General features: G+C 45.2%; 1 protein-coding gene across 2 annotated transcripts in view; it reads right to left on the reverse strand.

Annotated features, from left to right (window-relative positions):
- SCUBE3 (signal peptide, CUB domain and EGF like domain containing 3) overlaps nucleotides 1-21,489 on the reverse strand; it is a 206,776-nt gene that overhangs the window by 4,854 nt on the left and 180,433 nt on the right. For both annotated transcript variants that reach the window (XM_083173135.1, XM_083173133.1), the window contains 3 exons: nucleotides 12,942-13,139; nucleotides 1,224-1,376; nucleotides 1,052-1,131 (listed from right to left, as the gene is read on the reverse strand). In XM_083173135.1, the coding sequence (XP_083029261.1) occupies nucleotides 1,052-1,131; nucleotides 1,224-1,376; nucleotides 12,942-13,139 (431 nt within the window). The remainder of the gene's footprint in view (nucleotides 1-1,051; nucleotides 1,132-1,223; nucleotides 1,377-12,941; nucleotides 13,140-21,489) is intronic.

The raw sequence follows: 21,489 nt of genomic DNA on the forward strand, positions 1-21,489 counted from the left end.
ACCGCGGGGATTGCAATTGCAAAAAAGGAGAAGGCACTTGATGAAGACCTTAGAAGGTGTGTAGAGCGACTGCTGGACTACTCCCAGATCCTAATGGTGGCTTTGAGCAGGTGCAAGGTGAGGTGCGTGGATGCACGCTCCGCCGGTCACTGGGGTCACTCAGAGTGACCCCAGTACTGGACGTTCACCTAGAAGAATCACCTACTACCCGCGGCTTGCTGCAGGAGCGTGCACCTCCACAGAGAGGACGCTCCCGCCCGCCGCAGTGCTCAGCGGCTCACACTTGGCTCGCTGGCCGGGGTAGCTGCTGCTACCATTCAACACTGCCAGGCGAACGGCGGAGTGTGCATCTACGCACCTCACCTTGCACCTGCTCAAAGCCACCATTAGGATCTGGGAGTAGTCCAGCAGTCGCTCTACACACCTTCTAAGGTCTTCATCAAGTGCCTTCTCCTTTTTTTGCAATTGCAATCCCCGCGGTCAAGGACCCAAAAAAGGAAATTTATCTGCCACCCTGCTTGGCACATCTGGGAGGACTTACACGCTTCCCCCAACATAGCGCTGGTAATTCGACCCTCCATTCTAGGACGCTAAACATCTGTCCAATCTCTGCGCACTATTTGAGTATCCAATCAGGACTTGGTAACTATATGTTACATTTAACATTATTGCATTGATGTTTCTGTTTTAAATTGTTTATTGCATGCATGCAAATTACTATATATGTTTTTTACTAATTAAATTGTACATTTTGTGTACATAAGGCGCCTACTGGTTTCTCCTTCAAGAACAAGAATAAGCATACAGAACAGGAGATGTGGAAATGTGCAGCTGTCAATACTGATCAGTAAAATTCCTTCTTTAATTCATTCAAGCTGTAAACTGTCAAAGTATTTTACAGATTATACCCCTATTCTCAATGAACATATTGCAAGCCAAATAGAGCCACGGGACAGGAGAAAATGTCCAGAATAAACATTCAGAAAATGTACAGATCATATTTAAATATAAAACACATGTTTGCCCTGTATAACTAGGCATATGGACTTACCTTCAGAATTTCCTGATGGTTTTCAGAAGAATATAATCTTCCATCCCGCACAATGTCCTCAACTAGCTGCTCGTAATCCTCTTTAGCAAACAAGAAAAATAAAGACTTATTTTTATAAAGAAAATAAATATTGTATGTGTACTGTACATAAGACTACATCTCCTGTTCTTACCATCATATGTCACATATGGCACCTGAAAACCACGGGCACTGTTGATTTCATTGCTTTTAAAGTGAACCCAGAGCTTTCGTGAACGTGCTGTGAAAGCAATTGGCCGTTCATAAGTCTGACAAGTCTCATAGGTAGTGATGGAAGAAGGGGAAGCTGTAGGTAAAAAATAAAATAAAATTACAATGATTGTACATGTTTTTGCTGGGTAACTGTACTTTCTGTGTGTCACTTACAGTAGTTATCACTGATATGCTCATTCATTTTCTATCATATTGGCTAATGTGGACATCTTCCACAGGCACTTCAAAATGTTACAGATTGGTGTATGTGCTGATCCTCTATCTGCACTCACACTACTCTAACCTGCAGTCATAAACTCACCATCAGGTATTCTTATGCTTACACTTTATAAACTTAAACCATAACTGAAACCAGGGACCCCGTCAGACAATAACATTTTTTACAGGAGCCCAGCAAGTTATCACAGAATGGCTGCCACATGTGTGGTCAGTGAAGTGAAGTGACCGCTATTGTGACAAAGAGGCAGCGAGTAATGGGGGATGGATAAGGGCGAAAGGGGGATGAAAGAGGGAAGCAGAAGGTGTTTAAATAATGAGTTATCCCCTGCATAGACACATTAAACTGGTCAGCAACATGGAGTTGTGACCCCATGCTGAGGTGGTCGGGACCCACCGCTGACTTAAACCATAACTTAACACTAAAAATAAAGACACAGACATAAGTGTTTTTGTTTCAAAATTGAATGTCAGATTTATTTTTGACAACTTGCTATCAACTATCAAAATGGTGGCGGCACCAAAGAACAGTCAAGAAAGAAAAGTGGGGGTAACATCACCATACCATTCACACACCATTCACACACCACTGGTGATCACTATCTCAGCACAACCCACCCGTGCAGATAGTGTGGACATCTCCCGTGCAGGAGCATGGACTAATGACAATTGATGTCGGGGAGAGCGCACCCACTATCTACTCACACATCTACTCAAAATTATCGTTCTTTACTGCCACCGAAAGGAAAAGAAATAGGGATGGGAGGCAGGGTATTTTCCAGAAAGAGGCAGATCACACTAGCACATGATCACTCCTAGCGGGCCTACTCCTCCCCCAATATGCCCTATTGGCTTACTTCCTGCATCATTTACATAGCCTCTAACACTGCTAACTAAAGTGATAGCATCTCAGAACCCTTCAGTGGTTTATGCCACCTCATTGCTTATTCAGCCTTCGGTTTTTGTTTTGGAGGGCAGAGCAGGAGCAGCTTGTCAGGTCCCGCCACAGCCAAAGAGCATTGCGCCGCATCTCGTACTCACCAAGACGGGCACTGACATCACTGCTTTGCCTCCGGGATCCTCTGCAGGTCCCCTCTCTCCTCTTTGGGGCTGGATCTGGTGGCTGTTCCTCCGGGGGTCTGGCGGCTCCCGTGGCCGCCGTCAGGAAGTTCTGCAGGCATCTGCTTCTCGAGAAGTCCCAGCCCTATCAGCTCCAGATCCGGTAGGGGTGGTAACCCTTCCCAAAGCTCCTCCTGGGCATTTACACTTATCGTCGCCCAATAAATTTGATGGAACCCCCAAAAAAAGCTGGCAAGGCTTCCTCAATCAATGGGATGTGCATTTCTCGCTTCTGGCCTCCAGCTTCCAGACCGATAAATCCTGAGTAGCATATATTGTGTCCATCCTCTCAGGCTCAGCTGTGGACTGGGTGTCCCCTCTCCGGGAGAGAAATGATCCTCTGCTCTCGAGGTATGAAGACTTCATAGCACAATTCCGGAGAATATTTGATGAACCAGGTCAATCCTCATCAGCGGCCCAAGAGATCATGCGTCTGAGGCAAGGGAATTGTTCCGTAGCACAGTACGTGGTCCAGTTTCAGACCCTGGCCTCTGAGGTCTCGTGGAATGAAGAAGCGTTGTTATTGGCTTTCTGGAGTGGGCTTTCTGATAAATTGAAGGACGACCTAGTGTCCCGTGACCTGCCTTACAAATTAGAGGATCTAATCTCTCTTTGCAACAAGATTGACATGAGGTTCAGGGATCGTCAGGGGGAGAAGTCTAGAGGGGAACACGTCCGGGGTGCTCTTCCGCCTGTGCTCCAAGTAACATCTCCCTCTAAATCTGAGGAACCCATGCAGATTAACCAAGCCTGGCTCACTCCACAAGAACGACAGCGTCGATTTCAGGAAAGACTGTGTATGTACTGCGGTGAGGCCGGTCATCAAGTCACTCAGTGCCCTCTTCGTTCCAACTGACCAGTTCAAGGCATGGGATGGAGAGGTAAGATTGGGAAAGCTTTCTTCCTCCTCCATGCTGTCTGACTCCATCATTTAAGTTCAACTTTGTTTCGCAGGTCAGACGCCGAAGACAAAGGCCTTCCTGGATTCCGGAGCTGCAGGAAACTTTATTTCAGCCAGTTTTGTGAAATTGTATTCGTTATCCATTAAAGGTCTTGAAAATCCAGTGCGTCTGACTGCTGTTGATGGGAGTTACATCCCAAATGGGTTAATCTCCTCTTGCACAACATCCTTGCCTCTGGGTATCGGCATTCTGCATGAGGAAGAAATTGAATTTCTTATAATTCCCCGAACAACGTTCCCGATGGTGTTGGGCTTCCCCTGGCTCCAAAAACACAATCCTCATATTGATTGGCCTTCTATGCAAATAACGGCGTGGGGTCCTTTATGTACTCGAAACTGTTTGTCCAAAGTAATACCCCTTAGGACTTCAAACTCTGGGTCCAAAGATGGGATCCCTTCTCCGTGTGTTTCATTGTCAGACATGTTTAACAAACAAGCGGCCAACATTCTCCAACCACATCGGGAATGGGATTGCCCTATCGACCCCGGTAAATTGCCTCCACTGGGTCGAATCTACCCTCTGTCCCTACCCGAGATACAAACAATGAGTGACTACATTTCTGAAAACCTGCAGAAGGGGTTCAATCGACCTTCCTCCTCCCCAGCCGATGCTGGATTTTTCTTTGTAAAGAAAAAAGACCTTACGACCTTGCATTGATTATCGGGGATTGAATTAAATCACGATTAAGAACAAATATCCTCTGCCTTTGATTCTGGAACTTTTTGATCACATAAAGGGAGCAACTGTCTTTTCCGAACTGGACTTAAGAGGAGCCTACAACCTCATCCGCATAAGAGAAGGAGATGAATGGAAGACGGCTTTTAATACTAGAGACGGTCATTATGAATATCTGGTCATGCCGTTCTGCCTGAGTAACACTCCTGCAGTTTTCCAAAACTTCGTGAATGAGATTTTCAGAGAATTATTGTATCAGTCAGTCATTGTGTATTTGGACGAAATCTTGATCTTTTCCAAAGAATTGGTAACACATCGAACTCAGGTCAAAGAAGTTCTCCAAAGGCTCCGTGTTAACCGTCTATACTGTAAATTGGAAAAATGTATCTTCGAGAAAGCCTCAGTACCCTCCCTAGGGTATATTATCTCGGGACAGGGTCTGTAAATGGATCCAGAGAAGGTTCAAGCCATCTTGAATTGGTCGCAACCCTTTACACTCCGGGCTGTTCAGCGATTCCTAGGGTTCGCCAATTACTTCTGGAAATTCATTCGAGGCTTCTCTACCATTGTGGATCCTATCACTGCTTTAACAAAGAAGTCGGCCAATCCTGCAGTATGGTCCTTGGAGGCATTGTCCGCCTTTCATCAATTAAAGCAAGCATTTATTTCGGCACCTGTTCTCCACCAACCCAATCTCTCTAGGCCCTTTATTCTAGAGGTGGACGCATCCTCTGAGGCCGTAGGTGCGATTCTTTCTCAGAAATACGAAGATGGTTTCACACATCCCTGTGGTTTCTTTTCCTGAAAGTTCCTACCTGCTGAAAAGAATTATGCGATTGGGGAACAGGAGCTTCTAGCCATCAAGCTAGCGCTAGAGGAATGTCGCTACCTCCTGGAGAGGGCTCAGTTTCCAATTTAGATCTATACTCAGGGCTATTTTTGTGCAGGCTCTAGCAGGAACTGTGGCCCTTATTCTAACTCACTCTTTCTGACAAAATATTTCTTAGATGGACAAAACCATGTGCACTGCAGGTGAGGTGGTTGAAACCAACGTAAAATCGCAATGCGATGCGATTTCACTAAGTTAGCGTACGTAACTAAGCTGGGCGCCGTGATAATACACAAGTACCGTAAATTCAGCTCTAGTCCTATCTATAACAAAGTCCAATAAATGTAAATTGATATATCCAGTACAGCTCTGTATAGTGTACACTTCTTTCTCATGCTTGTGTGTAAAACAGTTACATGTCACAGTACCATACAGAGCCTCATTGTACTATTAAATAAAGCCTCATGCCATATACAATCCAATCATTTGTAATTGTATAGGACAGCTGTGTACAGAAATACAGGGGGAAAAAAGTGGGGGTCACCATGTATTTCTAGCTTTGTAAATTTGCTGTATTCTTCTGTATTTTCAGCCGATTATTGCTGTTCCCGGTTGTACCTATTCGTACACGGGATCGGCCGTAATCAGCCTTCTTAGTAAATTTCCCCCTGTGAATCTGTAGTGTTTGTTAAAAAAAGTTAATAAATATTATACTATTTTATTATATATATTATTTTAGTAACCCTGTCACAGGGGTCTCCTCGCCGCAGCTAAAATAAGTCTCCAGGCTTCAGCAGCATAGGCGAATCTAGAATTATGGTAATGGGTGGTCCCAGATCTAGACATAATAGCAGGGGGACCTTTGCGCGGCGTAGCCGCGCAGCAAAAAGGGGGCGTGGTCTCATGGGAAGGAGGCGTGGCATCACAAAAAGGGGTGTGGTATTACACTTCAGACCATACACAGTAATGCCCATTACACATTTGAGCAAACTCAGTAATACCCATTACACATAAAGCCACACACCATAATGCCCATTACACATTGTGCCACACATCATGATGCCCATTACATACTATATAACAAACCGTAATGACCGTTACATATTTGCCACATAAGTGCTGCTTACCTACGTGCTTATTGCTAGGGGGTTCTTGCTTGGTGGCACCATAGTACCCATTACACATGATGCCGCACACCATAGCACCCATTACACATGATGTTGCACACCATAGCACCCATTACACATGATGCCGCACACCATAGTACCCATTACACATGATGCCGCGCACCATAGTATCCATTACACACATAATGTCCCTTACACATGATGCTGCACACATAATGCCCCTTCCACATGATGCTGCACACATAATGCCCCATAACACATGATGCTGCACACCGTAATGCCCCTCACACATTAAGCCACACATTATGTGTAATGCCCCCACATACCGCCACTTTAAGCAATGCCCCCAAAAGTGCCACTTACTGTAAATTTTTATATGAGCCTTCGCTGTTGCTACAGGGAGAGATGGAGAGCGGTGCAGCTGCTTCTATGGGGAGAGGAGCAGAGCGCAGCGCAGAGCATGCTCCCACTCCCCTCCTGGTGTCCCCTCTAGCCGAGTGGACATTTGAAATATTGTGCGCGCTGTTGTTGTGCGTGACGTCGGGGGAGCTCGCCGGGCACTGGCAACACATGATTAAAGGGGGGGCGGGCTGAGGTGAAAGCGGGGAGAAGTATTGGAGTGGAAGCTGCAGGGGTGACAGTCACTGACAGCTGGGCAGAGAGCAGGGGGCTGCCCGGCTGTATTCAGAGCACTGCAGGTCACGGCTGTTTGAAATAATACCCCTTTCACAACAGAAAATGCAGGGATTTACCCAGGAATATGGTCCCAGGATCATGCAGGGACATTCCCAGACTGACCCCTTATACACCAGCCTAGTCCCTGCATTTTCTGGTGTGAGGGGGAGAGACAACCACTTCCCTCTCCCTACCCCCCTTTAATTAACCAGCTATATCTTCGGAACCAGCTGACCCATTTACATGAGACCAGTATCATATTGAAGAACTTTTGAGTTGGCTTTGAATGATTTTGGTCCCGTGAAACTGGTCTGTTTGGTTCCAGAGAAATCTGCCCTCAAAGAACATAAACAGTCATGAAATTACATTTAAGAAATGGGGAAAAAAAACGGTTTGACCTCAATATCCCTGGAACCAATTAACCCATATGGATCCAGTCTGGTATCAGATTGAAGACCCAGTGATTTGGGTTCGACTGAGATCAACCTCGAGCTTCAGTGATGCCGAAGGGGGAACTGGCAGCCGTTGAACTGGGTGGGGATTAGTGGGTCCCATGTTATCCTATAGGGAAAACGTTCCAGCTTTGCCTGGCAGTATCTCCGGTTTCCAGGGGGCTAGAGACACAGGGCTGGGCTCACTGGAAAGCCCCATCCCTTAGCTACAAAATGGGCTAAAGGGTGGTCCGGTGCACCCCCAGACCACCCCCTAGATTCGCCTATGTTCAGCAGCAGCAGCTTCCTGTAGACCCAGAGCGGGTCCAAACCCTGTCTGCGCCCCAGGCAATCCCCCGCCGCCCGCCCACCTTCCGCTCCCCTGCTCCCCCTCTGGGGGGGGATTTCAGCGGGCACTACACGCGCTTCGGGGGTTGGGGGATGCGGGCGATACTGCGGCACAGGGGGGGGGGTTCGGGCACTTGATTCCCACCGACCAGTGGGGGGTGTGTGGCCGATACTGAGGTGGGCGCCCTCACCCCCCGTGTCCAGGGGGGGCAGCGTTGTGTGACTAGGCCGCTCTAGGCATTTGCCTAGGGCGCCGGCTCAGTACCGCCCTCCAGTGGCCGGCGCCCTAGGCAAATGCCTAGAGCGGCCTAGTGGTGGCACTGGTCCTGTGTAGACCTCCAGCTCCTTGGCATCTCAGCAACCCCAGTACTCAGCGATGGCGTCTAGTAGTAATCACCAGTGCTGCAGCAACAGTAGGGGAGCAAGCAGTGCTGATGACAGCAATGCCCAGATAACAGTAGAATTGTACTGATGCCTGGTTTTACATGCAGGCTGCGGTGCTGCTTGCTCCCATACTACTACAGCAGCGCCGGGGATTCCGACAAATAACAAAAAGCCAAAACCAGGACTCTGGAAATAACTGCAGACTTGATCCTAGGATTAAATAACAACAAACTTGGAGCTGTAGTTTCCAGAGAACAAGTAAAGGAATTCCGGTAGCAGCATAAACAGAAAACGTTTTGTGGAGCACCAACTACACCTGGGCTGAAGAGGAAGTTGTACCAGCCCAGAGGAAATCCTGGAGTCCCTTGGCTCCACAGGTCAGATGAGCCTGTCAACACTTCCACTGGCAGCAGCTCCAGCTCCAGTCAGGTGACCTGACCAAGATGGTGGTGATCATCTCCAGACCCACCAAGAGATGAGCATGAGCCACCAACCCCTGCCTGCAGGGTGGAGCTAACCAGATGCTAGCAAGAAAGAAGAACTGGAGCATTTGTGTAACAGTACTTGCTTGTAATGTAATACAATATATCTCTATACTTATGCTAAATAAAGCACATGTGTCATAGAAACATAGAATTTCACAGCAGATAAGAACCATTGTGACCATATAGGATGCTCCTTCTTTATCCTTTAGGCAATCTGAACCCTTTTCAAACCATTAGCATATTCTTATCCCAAGTAAGTTTAAAATGCTCTACTATCTTAGGGGCTCATTTACTATTGAATGCTTTTGGGGGTAAGCCGCAAGTATTAAGTATCCCCCACGTCATGGAGGGACCTCAACAGGAATCTCAGATCGCTGTTGTGATCCCTCCTGCGGCACCGGCAGCCACATCCCTCATAGGTTTCTATGGGGGATGCGATGCTGCCCAATGTATCAATAGCGGGGCAACATTGCATCAGGTCCCGGAGCTACTGATAGTAGCCCATTGTCGCCTAGGGGCTACACACCACACTGCCGGCTGTTCAGTGTGGTCAGCACGGGTCAGCATGGTTTTTGAGACCCAAGTACATGATTTTGCCGTTTTCTTATCATTAAACTATAGCTGCCACATTCTTGACAATTTCTCAAGTCTACCAAGATCATCATTCATTTGTTTTATCCCTCCTGGTGTGACTAGTCTGCTGCATATTTTTATGGAATTTGCAAAAAAGGCATACTTTTCCACTTATAAATTTGCAATGTCACCAACAAAGATATTAAAGAGCAGTGCTCCAAGTATAGGTCGCTAGGCTCAGGGCTTAAAGTGGTCCTGGAGAGAACTAATTTCCCTATGTAACCTGAATCCTCCCCCTCCCTTTCTCCCATTAGGCAGTGCTGGGGCCAGTGGTAGGGTTTTTCTATTAGAAATAATGTGAAGAGCCAAGGTGTTTGGTTATATTTGTTTAAAATTATTATTATTTTACTGTTTAGAAATTGGGATACAGTCATTTGGTCTACAACATGATGGTCGACAAGCATTGGGTCAACGCCATTAGGTCGACATGGGGAAAGGCCATGACGGTCAACATGGGTCAAGGTCGACATGGGACTAGGTATACATGGCTGTAGGGCGACAGGTCATTAGGTCGACATGGTCTAGGCATAGGCGTGCGCAGACCATTTCATTAGGGGGTGCACCACTGGAGGGGTGTGTCTTAGTTATGCATATGGGCTTCAGAATAAATAATTTTTCCACACAAACAAACCAGGAAAGGGCCAAAGGCGCGCTGCAAAAAATTACACCTTAATACCTATTATACATAATGCCACACACCATAATGCCCATTAAACATAATGTCACACACCGTAATGCCCATTGCACATAATGCCACACACCATAATGCCCATTACCAAAATTATTATGCCACACAACATAATTTCCAGTAAACATAATGTCACACATAATGCCACACACACCGTTATGAAAGGGTTCCTCCACAAAGGGGGAATGTGGTATGGTGGCGCTGTGACCTGGGTTGTGTCACTAGCAGCTGCTGGTTTGTCGGGTTAGTTGGGCCCGAGCTGGACAGAGAGAAAAAACTGGGATATAGCAGCGCTGTAAACTAATTGAAAGGTTTTATAAAAATAAAATAAATGAAGGATTGGACTGATTGTACAATTAAAAACAATAATACATTTTATTAGTATAGTGACCAATGGTGCTGGTACGATAAAAAGTACGGGGGGAAGGGGAAATATAAAAATCACAATGCAAGGCTGTCCATTCCTATTATGCCGAAGACCATATATTGTGCAAATGCAAAAATAATTGGATAGGGGTTACCGTCCACCTGTAGACACACCGGGGTGTAACTTGTGCTCCCTGGGACTCAAGGCCCGAGTTGGTATTAGGGCCGAGTCACCGTCCAGAGTAGGGGAGACACCCGGAAATGGCACTCCCAAAGATGGTTCTGGGGTCCTTAGTGATGTTATGGTGTCCACGGTTAGGTAAATCCAACGGGGTCCAAGGCTGGTCTGGAACAGTCCAAAGATGGAAGTAGGGAAACACCTGACGCGTTTCGCCGGCTCAGCGGCTTTATCAAAGACCTTTGATAAAGCCGCTGAGCCGGCGAAACGCGTCAGGTGTTTCCCTACTTCCATCTTTGGACTGTTCCAGACCAGCTTTGGACCCCGTTGGATTTACATAACCGTGGACACCATAACAACACTAAGGACCCCAGAACCATCTTTGGGAGTGCCATTTCCGGGTGTCTCCCCTACTCTGGACGGTGACTCGGCCCTAATACCAACTCTGGCCTTGAGTCCCAGGGAGCACAAGTTACACCCCGGTGTGTCTACAGGTGGACGGTAACCCCTATCCAATTATTTTTGCATTTGCACAATATATGGTCTTCGGCATAGTAGGAATGGACAGCCTTGCATTGTGATTTTACTATTTCCCCTTCCCCCCGTACTTTTTATCGTACCAGCACCATTGGTCACTATACTAATAAAATGTATTATTGTTTTTAATTGTACAATCAGTCCAATCCTTCATTTATTTTATTTTTATAAAACCTTTCAATTAGTTTACAGCGCTGCTATATCCCAGTTTTTACACACACCGTTATGCCTATTACACATTATACCACACAACCTAATGCATTACACATTATACCACACACGTAATGCCCAGTACATATAATGCCCAACACCGTAATAACACATTATAACACATATCACCCCCTGCCATCCATAGATCAATATCTCTATCACCCCCCCCCCCCTTTTGTAGATTTATGCCTATAACCCCATCCTCAATGTTCATATCTTGAGACCCCCCCCCCCCTTTCCTCCCCACCACATTCAATGTAAAATCCATGTACCTTTAACTTTGCTTTATTGTGATTTATTGTGATTACTTTGGCTTGCTTTATTTTGTGTTGCAATAATTAATCTTGGGTGGACTTACAGCCTGGGGGAGCTGGCCGAAAAGGCAGAAGATAAAATTATGTGGGGTAGCAGGGAGGCTGATTAACACATAAATGAATGTACCTCCCTCTCCCTGCTCACTGACCTGGTAGGACATAGACACGGAGCTCCGTCACCAGCCTGCAGGGAGGATGTAGGTAACGCTGCTTGTGCTACAGTTTAAACCAGGGCACCAGGCTTCCTGATGCTGGTGTTGGTGCCTGTCAGCGGGAAAGAGCGGCTGTACTGCATCGGCACCATGCAGACTCCGACGGACACCCAACCCCTCGATTGCTCCCAGTATGTCAGGCAGCTTAATCGCGTGGGGAAGAGTGCAGGCGCAGGGTGCAAACCAGCACTCGCACACACCGGGCAGGGCGCACATCCACATCTTCATATAGAAAATAGGAAGCCTGTAGGTTGAAGGCTGGAGGAGGCGGCAGCGGCGGGGGAGTGTCAGTCATTAGGGGGTGCCCGGGCAGCCCCGGCACCCCCTGTGCGCATGCCTATGGGTCTAGGTCGACAGTCAAAAGGTCAACATGGGGTTTTTGACTGTTTTTTTGAGCCAACATGTGCCTAAAGGAGGTATTTCATGCGTCAACCTTTTGACTGTTGACCTAGACCATGTCAAACTAATGCTTGTGTCACCCTAATGACCTGTCACCTAGACCCATGTCGACCTTGACCCATGTCGACCTAGACCCATGTCGACCTAATGGTGTCGACCCAATGTGTCCTTTACAACATGGCTGCACAATTTTGAATAAATAATAAGCCTGTCTAAAGGTGCGTACGCACTGGAAGTTTTTGCCCAGCGTGTATACACAACGATGATGGGGAAAATCGTTGGTCTGAAAATTGTTCAGTTCATACATACTGAGTGATTTTCACCTATCCAAGCAATTTCACGTGGGTGGATGACTTTCTATACCAGGACTCTATGGAAAGCTGTTCACCCCGTAATACCAGCAGATGAGCGGGGGCGAGCCATAAACACTGGGTGACTTTTGAGCTGAAAGCAGCTCAAACGGTAAAAGTGAACTGGTTTCACAAAAAGGGTATATGGGCCTTAAGACAGGCTACGCCTGTACAAAAATGGGAAAAGTGTCCTCATGTCATTGTAATAAAGCAAAAACATGTACAAAATTTGATTTTTAGTTTTCTAGTTGGATTTATCATTAAAAGAGCAATGCTATATTTGCACAAAAAGTAGAGATGTGCAGGCTCTGATTTACTCTGATTTCAAAGCAGGATCTTATTGGCTATCAACTTTCAACAACTGTCATGTGATTTGGGATAGCCAATAAGATCCTGCTTTGAAATCAGAGCAGAACCTGCACATCTCTAACAAAAAGTCCATAAATTTTTTACACTAAAGTAGTTATTTTCCATAAAATATTATATGGTATATAATTTACCATTCTTGCGCATGACCAGAAGGTCTCCACACTCATCTTCAGAGGGCAGGAAAATCTCGGGTACCACTAGCAAAATCTTTCGTTTGGAAGGAGGACTGATATTCCAGGTACATTCCACACTGGAAGGGTAGTTTCCGGGGTAATTAGGTGATTCTAGAAAACCAGTGTATTCTCCTAGTTCTCCTCCACAATGCCGGTCTGAAAAACAAAAGGTAAGATTGAAAAAGTTATACAAGGAATTATTTTGTCTACTTATAAACGTAGTAAATAATTTATTTGTCTCAATGAGCTGCATATAGTTTATGTAGTTGAAATTAAACTTACTAATATGGATGATCATTGGTCTGCACAAAAATGTATTTGCATCGGTCATACCATATGCAGTGGATGTGCAAATATACACAGTATACAATGGCATCAGTTCATTCCAGGCATCAGGAGGCAAAATAAAAGGTGGTTCCCCCCTCCCCTTTAGAGTCTCTGGCACATATGCTGATGTCCTAGAGCCTTGCCAATAGCACATCTAGGAGAATAAAGATTTATTTTTGCAGCTAATTGTGGCCCCTTTGACAGCTGGACCTAGAAGCCATTGTCTCCACTGTCACCTGAGAATGTATGGAGACACCCACCGGCAGCTTCGCAGATCAGAGCACTGATCTATATATATATATATATGCGACTGTGGTTGCAGATCCTGTGATAATCTACCATGAATGATCACAGGAACTGAACCACTTACACCATGCTGTTTGCATACCCGATTGCAGTTTTAAGGCTGTGGCACTCCCCAAAAAAGGTTGTGGCACACCGTTTTGCAGCCACTCACTGTAACTGCTTCAAAAGGTCCCTGGCTGTCAGTAACGCTGCAAGGAAATCTTCACTGCGAGCAGCAGCACTAAGGTGTATTAACATGTTACATAGTAACATAGGCCCTTATTCTGATCGGTGCGGCCGGAGCCGATTATGCGGCCAGGACCGTGTGTGCGAAACCCCGCCTTCCATACGGATCGCCAACTCCGTCCGTATGCGGTAAGAAGCTGTCCGAACGGACCGCACGTGTATTTTTCACGGAATACGCCTCATCCATCTAAGGGAACCTCCCCCATCATTCGATGGTCGCAGACCATCGAATGCAGGACCGAGTGCTCCACCAGCACCCGTAACCTCAGACCACACGGACATTTTTCCGTGCAAAAGCAGGGATCTAGGCGGGCAGCTGACATCCGGCGATGTCATATATCCGCCCTCTACACGTGCGTCACGGCCGCATTACCATACGTACGCCCAGCGTTTTCATGGGAACGCCCATGAAACGCGGGGCGTATGCATATGGTAATGAGCCCAAATAGCCCTTCACGCCCCTCTCCACCCCCTGTTCGGAGTGTTCACATATCATGCGGGATTTGGCCGTACGCCCCGCTCGCACATGCGCAGAGACGCCTCTGCACATGCGTAGACACAAAACATCAGCGGGCCGAACGCACGCGGATATATCCGCACCGATCAGAATAAGGGCCTTAGTTACATAGTAGGTGAGGCTGAATAAAGACTTGCGTCCATCTAGTTCAACCTATGTTTATAGTAGCTAATCCCTTGTTGTATAGTATGTTCTGATATTTTAAAGACCGATTGTTACTTATTTATACCCGTGGATGTTTTTAACCAATAAATGTTTATCCAACCTTATTTTAAACGTATTTATAGTGTCTGCCGACACCACTTCTTCAGGAAGAGAGTTCTAAAGTTTGACTGTTCTGACTGTAAAGGATTTTTTTCTTCTAGATGAACAAAATCTTTTTTCTTCTAATTTAAACTGGTGCCCACTCCTAGATTCCTGTCTAGCAGAAAAAAGGGTGTTTGACAGTTCCTTATATTGGCCCCTGATATATTTGTACATGTTGAGCATGTCCCCCCTTAAACGTCTCTTCTCTAGTGTAAATAGTCCTAGCTTGCTTAATCTTTCCTCGTAGCTTAAAGTCTCCATTCCCCTAATAAACTTAGTTGCTCTTCTTTGGGTTTTTTCTAATTCTATGATGTCCTTTTTATAGTGTGGGGCCCAGAATTGTACTCCGTATTCGAGGTGCGGTCTAACCAATGATTTGTACAGAGGCATAATTACTTTTGAATCCCTAGTTTCCATGCACCTTTTAATACATGCTAGAGTTTTATTGGCCTTTTTAGTTGCTATATTACATTGAGCACTACACCCTAGTTTGTTGTCTATTTGGACTCCTAGATCCTTTTCGAGTACTGAATTACCCAATTCATCCCCGCTTAGGTTATAACTAGCACACTGGTTATGTCTCCCAAGGTGCATGACCTTGCCTTTGTCCACATTGAACCTCATCTTCCACTGTTTTGCCCACTCATCTAGATTGTCAAGATCATTTTGAAGCGTGGTGACATCTTCTGATGATTTAATAACTCTGCTCAGTTTTGTATCGTCCGCAAAAATGGATACATTGCTAAGTAACCCTATCCCAATATCGCTAATAAAAATGTCAAACAAAATAGGCCCTAGAACCGAACCCTGTGGCACTCCACTTAGTACTGGTATCATATTTGAAACTGCACTGTTCACAACCACTCTTTGTTCTCTATTACACAGCCAGTTCCCTACCCATCTGCAGATATTTGCCCCTAATCCCAGGTCCTCCATTTTTAGCAAAATCTAGGAAAATCACATCTACAGCATTTCCGTTATCAAGGTTTTTGCTAACCTCTTCATAGAAACCAAGTAGATTAGTTTGGCATGAACGATTTTTCACGAACCCATGCTGGTTATAACTGAGTAAACTATGAAGGTCTAAATATTCCTGGATCCCATCTCTTAAAAATCCTTCAAATAGTGTACCCACTATTGATGTTAAACTAACAGGTCTGTAATTAGCGGGATCCTCCTTTTTTCCTTTTTTGAATAATGGCACTACCTCTGCTATTCTCCAGTCTTTTGGTACCTTTCCTGGTGATAGTGAATTATTGAAGATATACAGTAATGCAGAGGGGAAGCTAATTCCTCCCTTAATTCCATTAGTACCCTAAGATGAATCCCATCTGGCCCAGGTGGTTTATTTGTTTTGATTTTGCTGAGCCTCAATATTATTTCCTCGGTAGAGAAATCAATATTGAGGTCTGGCTTGTTCATCCCATTTGTGGTATGTGTGCGTTCCACAGTCTGCTCTCCCTTAGTAAACACTGATTAGAAGAACTCATTTAACAGTTCTGCTTTTCCCTTATCCTCCGTAAAACTTTTTCCAGTGATATCCAGTGTTCCCTCTAAGCTGTGCGCACGTGCGCGCGCACACAACTCGATGAGCGTGCGCACAGACATTACAACAGAGTGCACAAAGCAGCAGTGGTCCCTTTTTGCAGTTCTGGACTCAAATAATGTGTGTTTCACCCATTCACTACATTGTGTGCTGTGTTTTGAATGTTAAAATGTTTAATATCATTTCGAAGTAAAGTTAACACAAATGCTGAACATCATTTTCCCGTTATATATAAGTGACGCACAAAAATGTAAATTTCCTTCCAAAGTTGCACAGCCAAAATCTTTTGCCGCACAAAGCCTTTGTGAAATTAGAGGGAACATTGGTGATATCGGTTAGTGGGCCTATGTTGTCCTTAATTATACATTTACTATTTATGTATTTGAAAAACTTCTTGGGGTTAGTTCAGCTTTTAGTGGCTATGCGCTCTTCATAATCCCTTTTAGCTACTTTGAGTGCCACTTTGCAAATTTTGTTTGATTCTTTGTAATTGGTGAACGGCTCCTCATTTAAGTTATTTTTATAGAATTTATTTGTTGATTGCTGACCTAACTTTTTTGTCCAACCATGGTGGCTTTCTTTTATTGAATTTACCCTTATTTACTTTAGGAATGTATTTAATAGTTAATGATTCGAGTACATTTTTTAGAGTATCCCACATTTCCTCAGCATTTTCCCCTCAAAAACAATTTCCCACACCATTCTTGTTAGGGCTTCTCTGAATATTTCAAAGTTAGCTTTTTTTGAAGTTTAGTATTTTTGCCGATCCTTTATGATGTAATTTACTGAAGTTGATTTCCAGTGAAACCATATTGTGGTCACTGTTCCCTAGATGTTCAATTACTGTTGTGTTTGAGACTAGATCTATGTTATTTGTTAATACCATATCCAATAATGCCTTATTACGAGTTGGAGCTTCTACTGTTTGTGTAATAAACTGGTCTTTAAGTAAGCTTAGGAACCCACTGCTTCTTATCGTTTTACATGTTATGTTTTTCCAATCAATATCAGGTAAATTACTGTGCCATGCAGACTGCGACCATAATGCATGCGTAGTTGGCTGCTAATAAGTCATCTCCGTAGACATCAGCATTGCACACATGTCTGAATCAGGCTCATTGGGGGAAATTTACTTAGGAGAAATGGCTATGAATATGCCTATTGGTAGCCAATTCTGGCCATATGCGAGTGTAAATTCATATTTTTCAGATTCACTATGGCCGATCTACGGCCTTTCGTATTCTTTTGACAGGCATATTTGTATTCCTATTCAGGAATACGAATGCATATGCCACTGAAATAATATGACTAGGAATCACCATTCAGTCAAATGGTGATTCCTAATTCACTAACCAGCCGTATGTAATACTGTATATGTGGTTGTTCATTGCTGGAAAATACTACTCATTTTCCAGCCGTATATGCCAGAAGCCTGCACAGATCAATCAGACCCATGCTGGCTTCAGTGTGTAAAATAATTACGTCCTTCTGATGAAGCGGCCGAGTGTGAAAGGCCGAGAAACGCGTTAAGGAGACCAGACGCTGACCGCTACTTCATTGTGCCTTCCTGCATACTCTTCACCTCCGTGATCGGACCTCCGCCTGTGGACCTTAACTTGGGAGCTGTTTTGCATTTAGCAAGGAATCAACAGCCGGATAAAAAATCCCTCACAGAGCGCCTGAGTGACTGAACCGAAGGAGAGCAGGTTATAGCTCAATTGAGCACCATTTCATTCCCTCCATGTTTTCATCATTTAACCCATTCTAACCACAAAAGCATGCATGCCATAATATACTAACCTGGACTGAGCTGTGAGAGAGCTAACCGTCCATTATTCACTAACAACTACATCTATACTAAAACTGGAGTGAAAGAGAGTGGATTAATATTCAGTGCAGCAAGCCACTAACTAATCCTATTGCGTATTACTGTCATATATATTTTTTTATTAATTTTTTCATTGCTTTTTATATGTGTATTTTATACATTGGAGTACCGGCCGGTATCTAAATACCAACTGTATTAATTGTGTCATAATAAATTTTAAATGAATATTTGAATCAGCGCTGCCTCTGAAACTTTTTCTTCCTTGTATCTGTATTTAAGGGGCTGGGGTGTCCCCTTATCAGAGACAGCAGCAGATTCAAGTGCATAGATTTGCGCTCTGCCACTTTTTCTTTTTTCTTGTGTAAAATAATTGACTAAATTAAATAAATAATTTTTAAAAATGGTGTGCGGTCCCCCGCCCTGCAATTACCAACCCAGACTCAAAGAGCCAGTCCTGGTGCCAGAAATTGGTTCCCAAAATACGGGGGGACAAAAGGAGTAGGGGTCCCCTGTATTTTGAGAATCAGCACCAGGCTCAAACAACCAGCATCGTAATGCAATATCCGGTGGAAACTTTTTATATTCGTTCCCTCAGCCAAAGCATTAACCCGGTGGCTGGTCAAGCCAGGCAGGGACCCTGGAGGAGTGGTAACCCCCCCAATGAAGGGGTCCCCCCTCCTGAATGAACCCTGCCCGGCCTAAATCCCGGGGCTGTCTCGGGTGCCCCAGGGTGGTGGGCACCAGGCGGATTCCAGTGTTAAAATAGATAAAAAACCTTTTGTATATTGTTGTGTACCTGTCCCGGGATGCCTACTTGGAACAAACAGGACCAATCCATGTCAAAGGAGCTCATAAGTATAATTTCCTTCAGTAGGTACCCCATATGGATTCTCTACTGGAGAAGAGAATCGATTCTTCATGTCAAGGTAGGTAAGTATCAGTATGTATGGACTTTGTATGGAATAAAGTTATACTTGTGTGTCTGTATATTTTATTTAATTATTTACATTGTAGTAAAACTATAAGTACCAGCAGGCCCGTTAAATGCCCGCATGCTAGGACTTGTGGTGTAGGCTTGCTGGGACTTGTAGTTCCACAACAATGTACATTAGTTTTATCAATTTTTTTACACTGGAATCAGCCTATTGCCCTGGTGCACTGGGGTCAGCCCCGGGCTTCCGCCCAGGCAGAGTTAGTTTTGGAGGGGGGTCTTTTATTGGGGGGTCCCCACTCCACCAGGGTCCCTGTCCGGTTTGACCGGCTAGGGGTTTAATGGTTCGGCCACGGGACTGTATATAATAAGTGTCCCGTGGCTGTGCCATTATGCTGCTGGCTGGTTGGACCCGGTGCTGGTTCTCAATATACAGGGGACCTCTATTCATTTTGTCCCCCATATTTTGGGAACCAGGGCCGGCCCTTGAGCCTGGTGCTGGTTTAAAAAATTCTGGCCTCTTTTGCCCCATGAATTTTGAAACCAGCTTATAGCCGCTGGGACGGATGATGTCAGTCTTATAGATTCGTATTTGGCATTGGTCGTATTCATATTTTTTTAAAAAAGCATTGTTGGACCAAGAACACATTATGTAGAACTGTAAATATGGTGTGTTATTTAACTATACTACTACTACTACTACAGGTTGAGTATCCCGTATCCGAGTATCCGTTATCCGAATTATTCCAAAAACCATACATTCCAGAAAGTGAAAAAAAAATATTTTTTTTGCTAAAAACTCACTGGGGACATTTGTAACAGCACTACTGGTGACATGATATGTAACTGGCACTATATATGTGCAAGAAAATGATTGCTTGGCATTCAAATTCAATATCTGAGATAGTACACAAATTTTGTTTCATGTTTTGAAACCTTGTTTTTTGAGCAAATAAAATATATTTGTGTGTATTTTATGTGGTAATCAGTGCTCGAAGTGGAAATTTGAAAGTGGGGGTATGGAAAAATAAAAAATTTAGTTATACGCGCGCCGAAGGCGTGCTCCAGGAAAAAGGGGGTGTGGCCACTGAAAAGGGGGCATGTCTTTAAGTGTAGCGTACCACACCACATACCCCTTATACACCACACTAGTAGGACCCCTTATACTATCTACTAGTGCCCTTAACACATTGTGCCACACGTTATGAGCCAAAACTCAAGCATAGCAAGGACAAAGGGACAGAGAGAGTGACAGCAGACAGAGAGTGACAGTGGGGACACAGAGAGAGCCACATATGTATATTGAGCATCATGGTGTGTGGCATATGCTCATTATACATATGCCACACATTGTGGTGTCCATTATACATATGCCCCACACTGTGATGCCCATTATACATATGTCGCACACCGTGATGCCCATTATACATATGCCACACTGTAATGCTTATTATAAATATGCCAGACGCCATGATGTTTATTATACATTTGCCACACGTCATGATACCCATTATACATATGCCACACACTACGATGCCCATTATACATATGCTGCACACCATGATGCCCATTATACATATGCCGTACACCGTGATGCTCATTATACATATGCCGCACACCATGATGCCCATTATACATATGCCGTACACCGTGATGCTCATTATACATATGCCGCACACTGTGAAGCCCATTATACAAATGCCATACACCATGATGCCCATTATATAGATGCTACACTACACGCCGTGATGCTCATTACAGATATGCCACTCACTGAGATGCCCATACATATTATGGCACAAGTTTGATGCCGGGTCATCATACTCGATGCCAAGGAGATTTAATGCTCATTGCCAAGGGGGTTTACATGCTCCTAGCCAGGGTGAAACAGTGTGACAGCCGTGCAGAAGTGGTGGGCTGCCTGGCTGTCTTTAGAGCGGCTCCGCGGCAGTTTGAAATCTCACGCCAGTCAATAGGAGCTGACAGCCCAGCAGACAAACACTGACACAACAACAATGACACACAGATGCTGACACATGTTGACACATGGACACTGGCCGGGTAAGAGAGTTAGGGGGCGGGGGGGGGGGGGGGGGTGGGACACAGAGACGCTGGGCTGAATAGGACAGCAGGGTGGACGACAACAAACAGCCACCAGGTGGAATGGGATGGCAGAGGGGGACATAGAGAAACAGACCCCAGGCAGAATGGAACAGCAGGGGCAGGGGGCAGGGACGGGACACCCTGGGCTGGATGGGATAGCGGTACAGTACAAGCCACAGCTGCAGGATAGCAGCATCCATTAGTGTGGCTACAGTCACCCGTCAGGCAGCTGCTGCTGTAGTGTACTGCTCAGGGACCGCTGTGCTCCTACTCTCGCCGCTGCCTTTGATCTCCCGGTCACCACCTCCCCTGGACTCCCCCACCAGCCCAGCTCCATCCAGTGTTATAGGTAACCTACCGGTTTCCTGCGCCCGGGGAGCCAGACGCGCAATACGTGGGTCCTCTGTGGCATACTAG

Source organism: Crinia signifera, chromosome 2 (genome assembly GCF_055691185.1).
Source record: "Crinia signifera chromosome 2, ASM5569118v1, whole genome shotgun sequence".
NCBI classification, from domain to species: domain Eukaryota; kingdom Metazoa; phylum Chordata; class Amphibia; order Anura; family Myobatrachidae; genus Crinia; species Crinia signifera.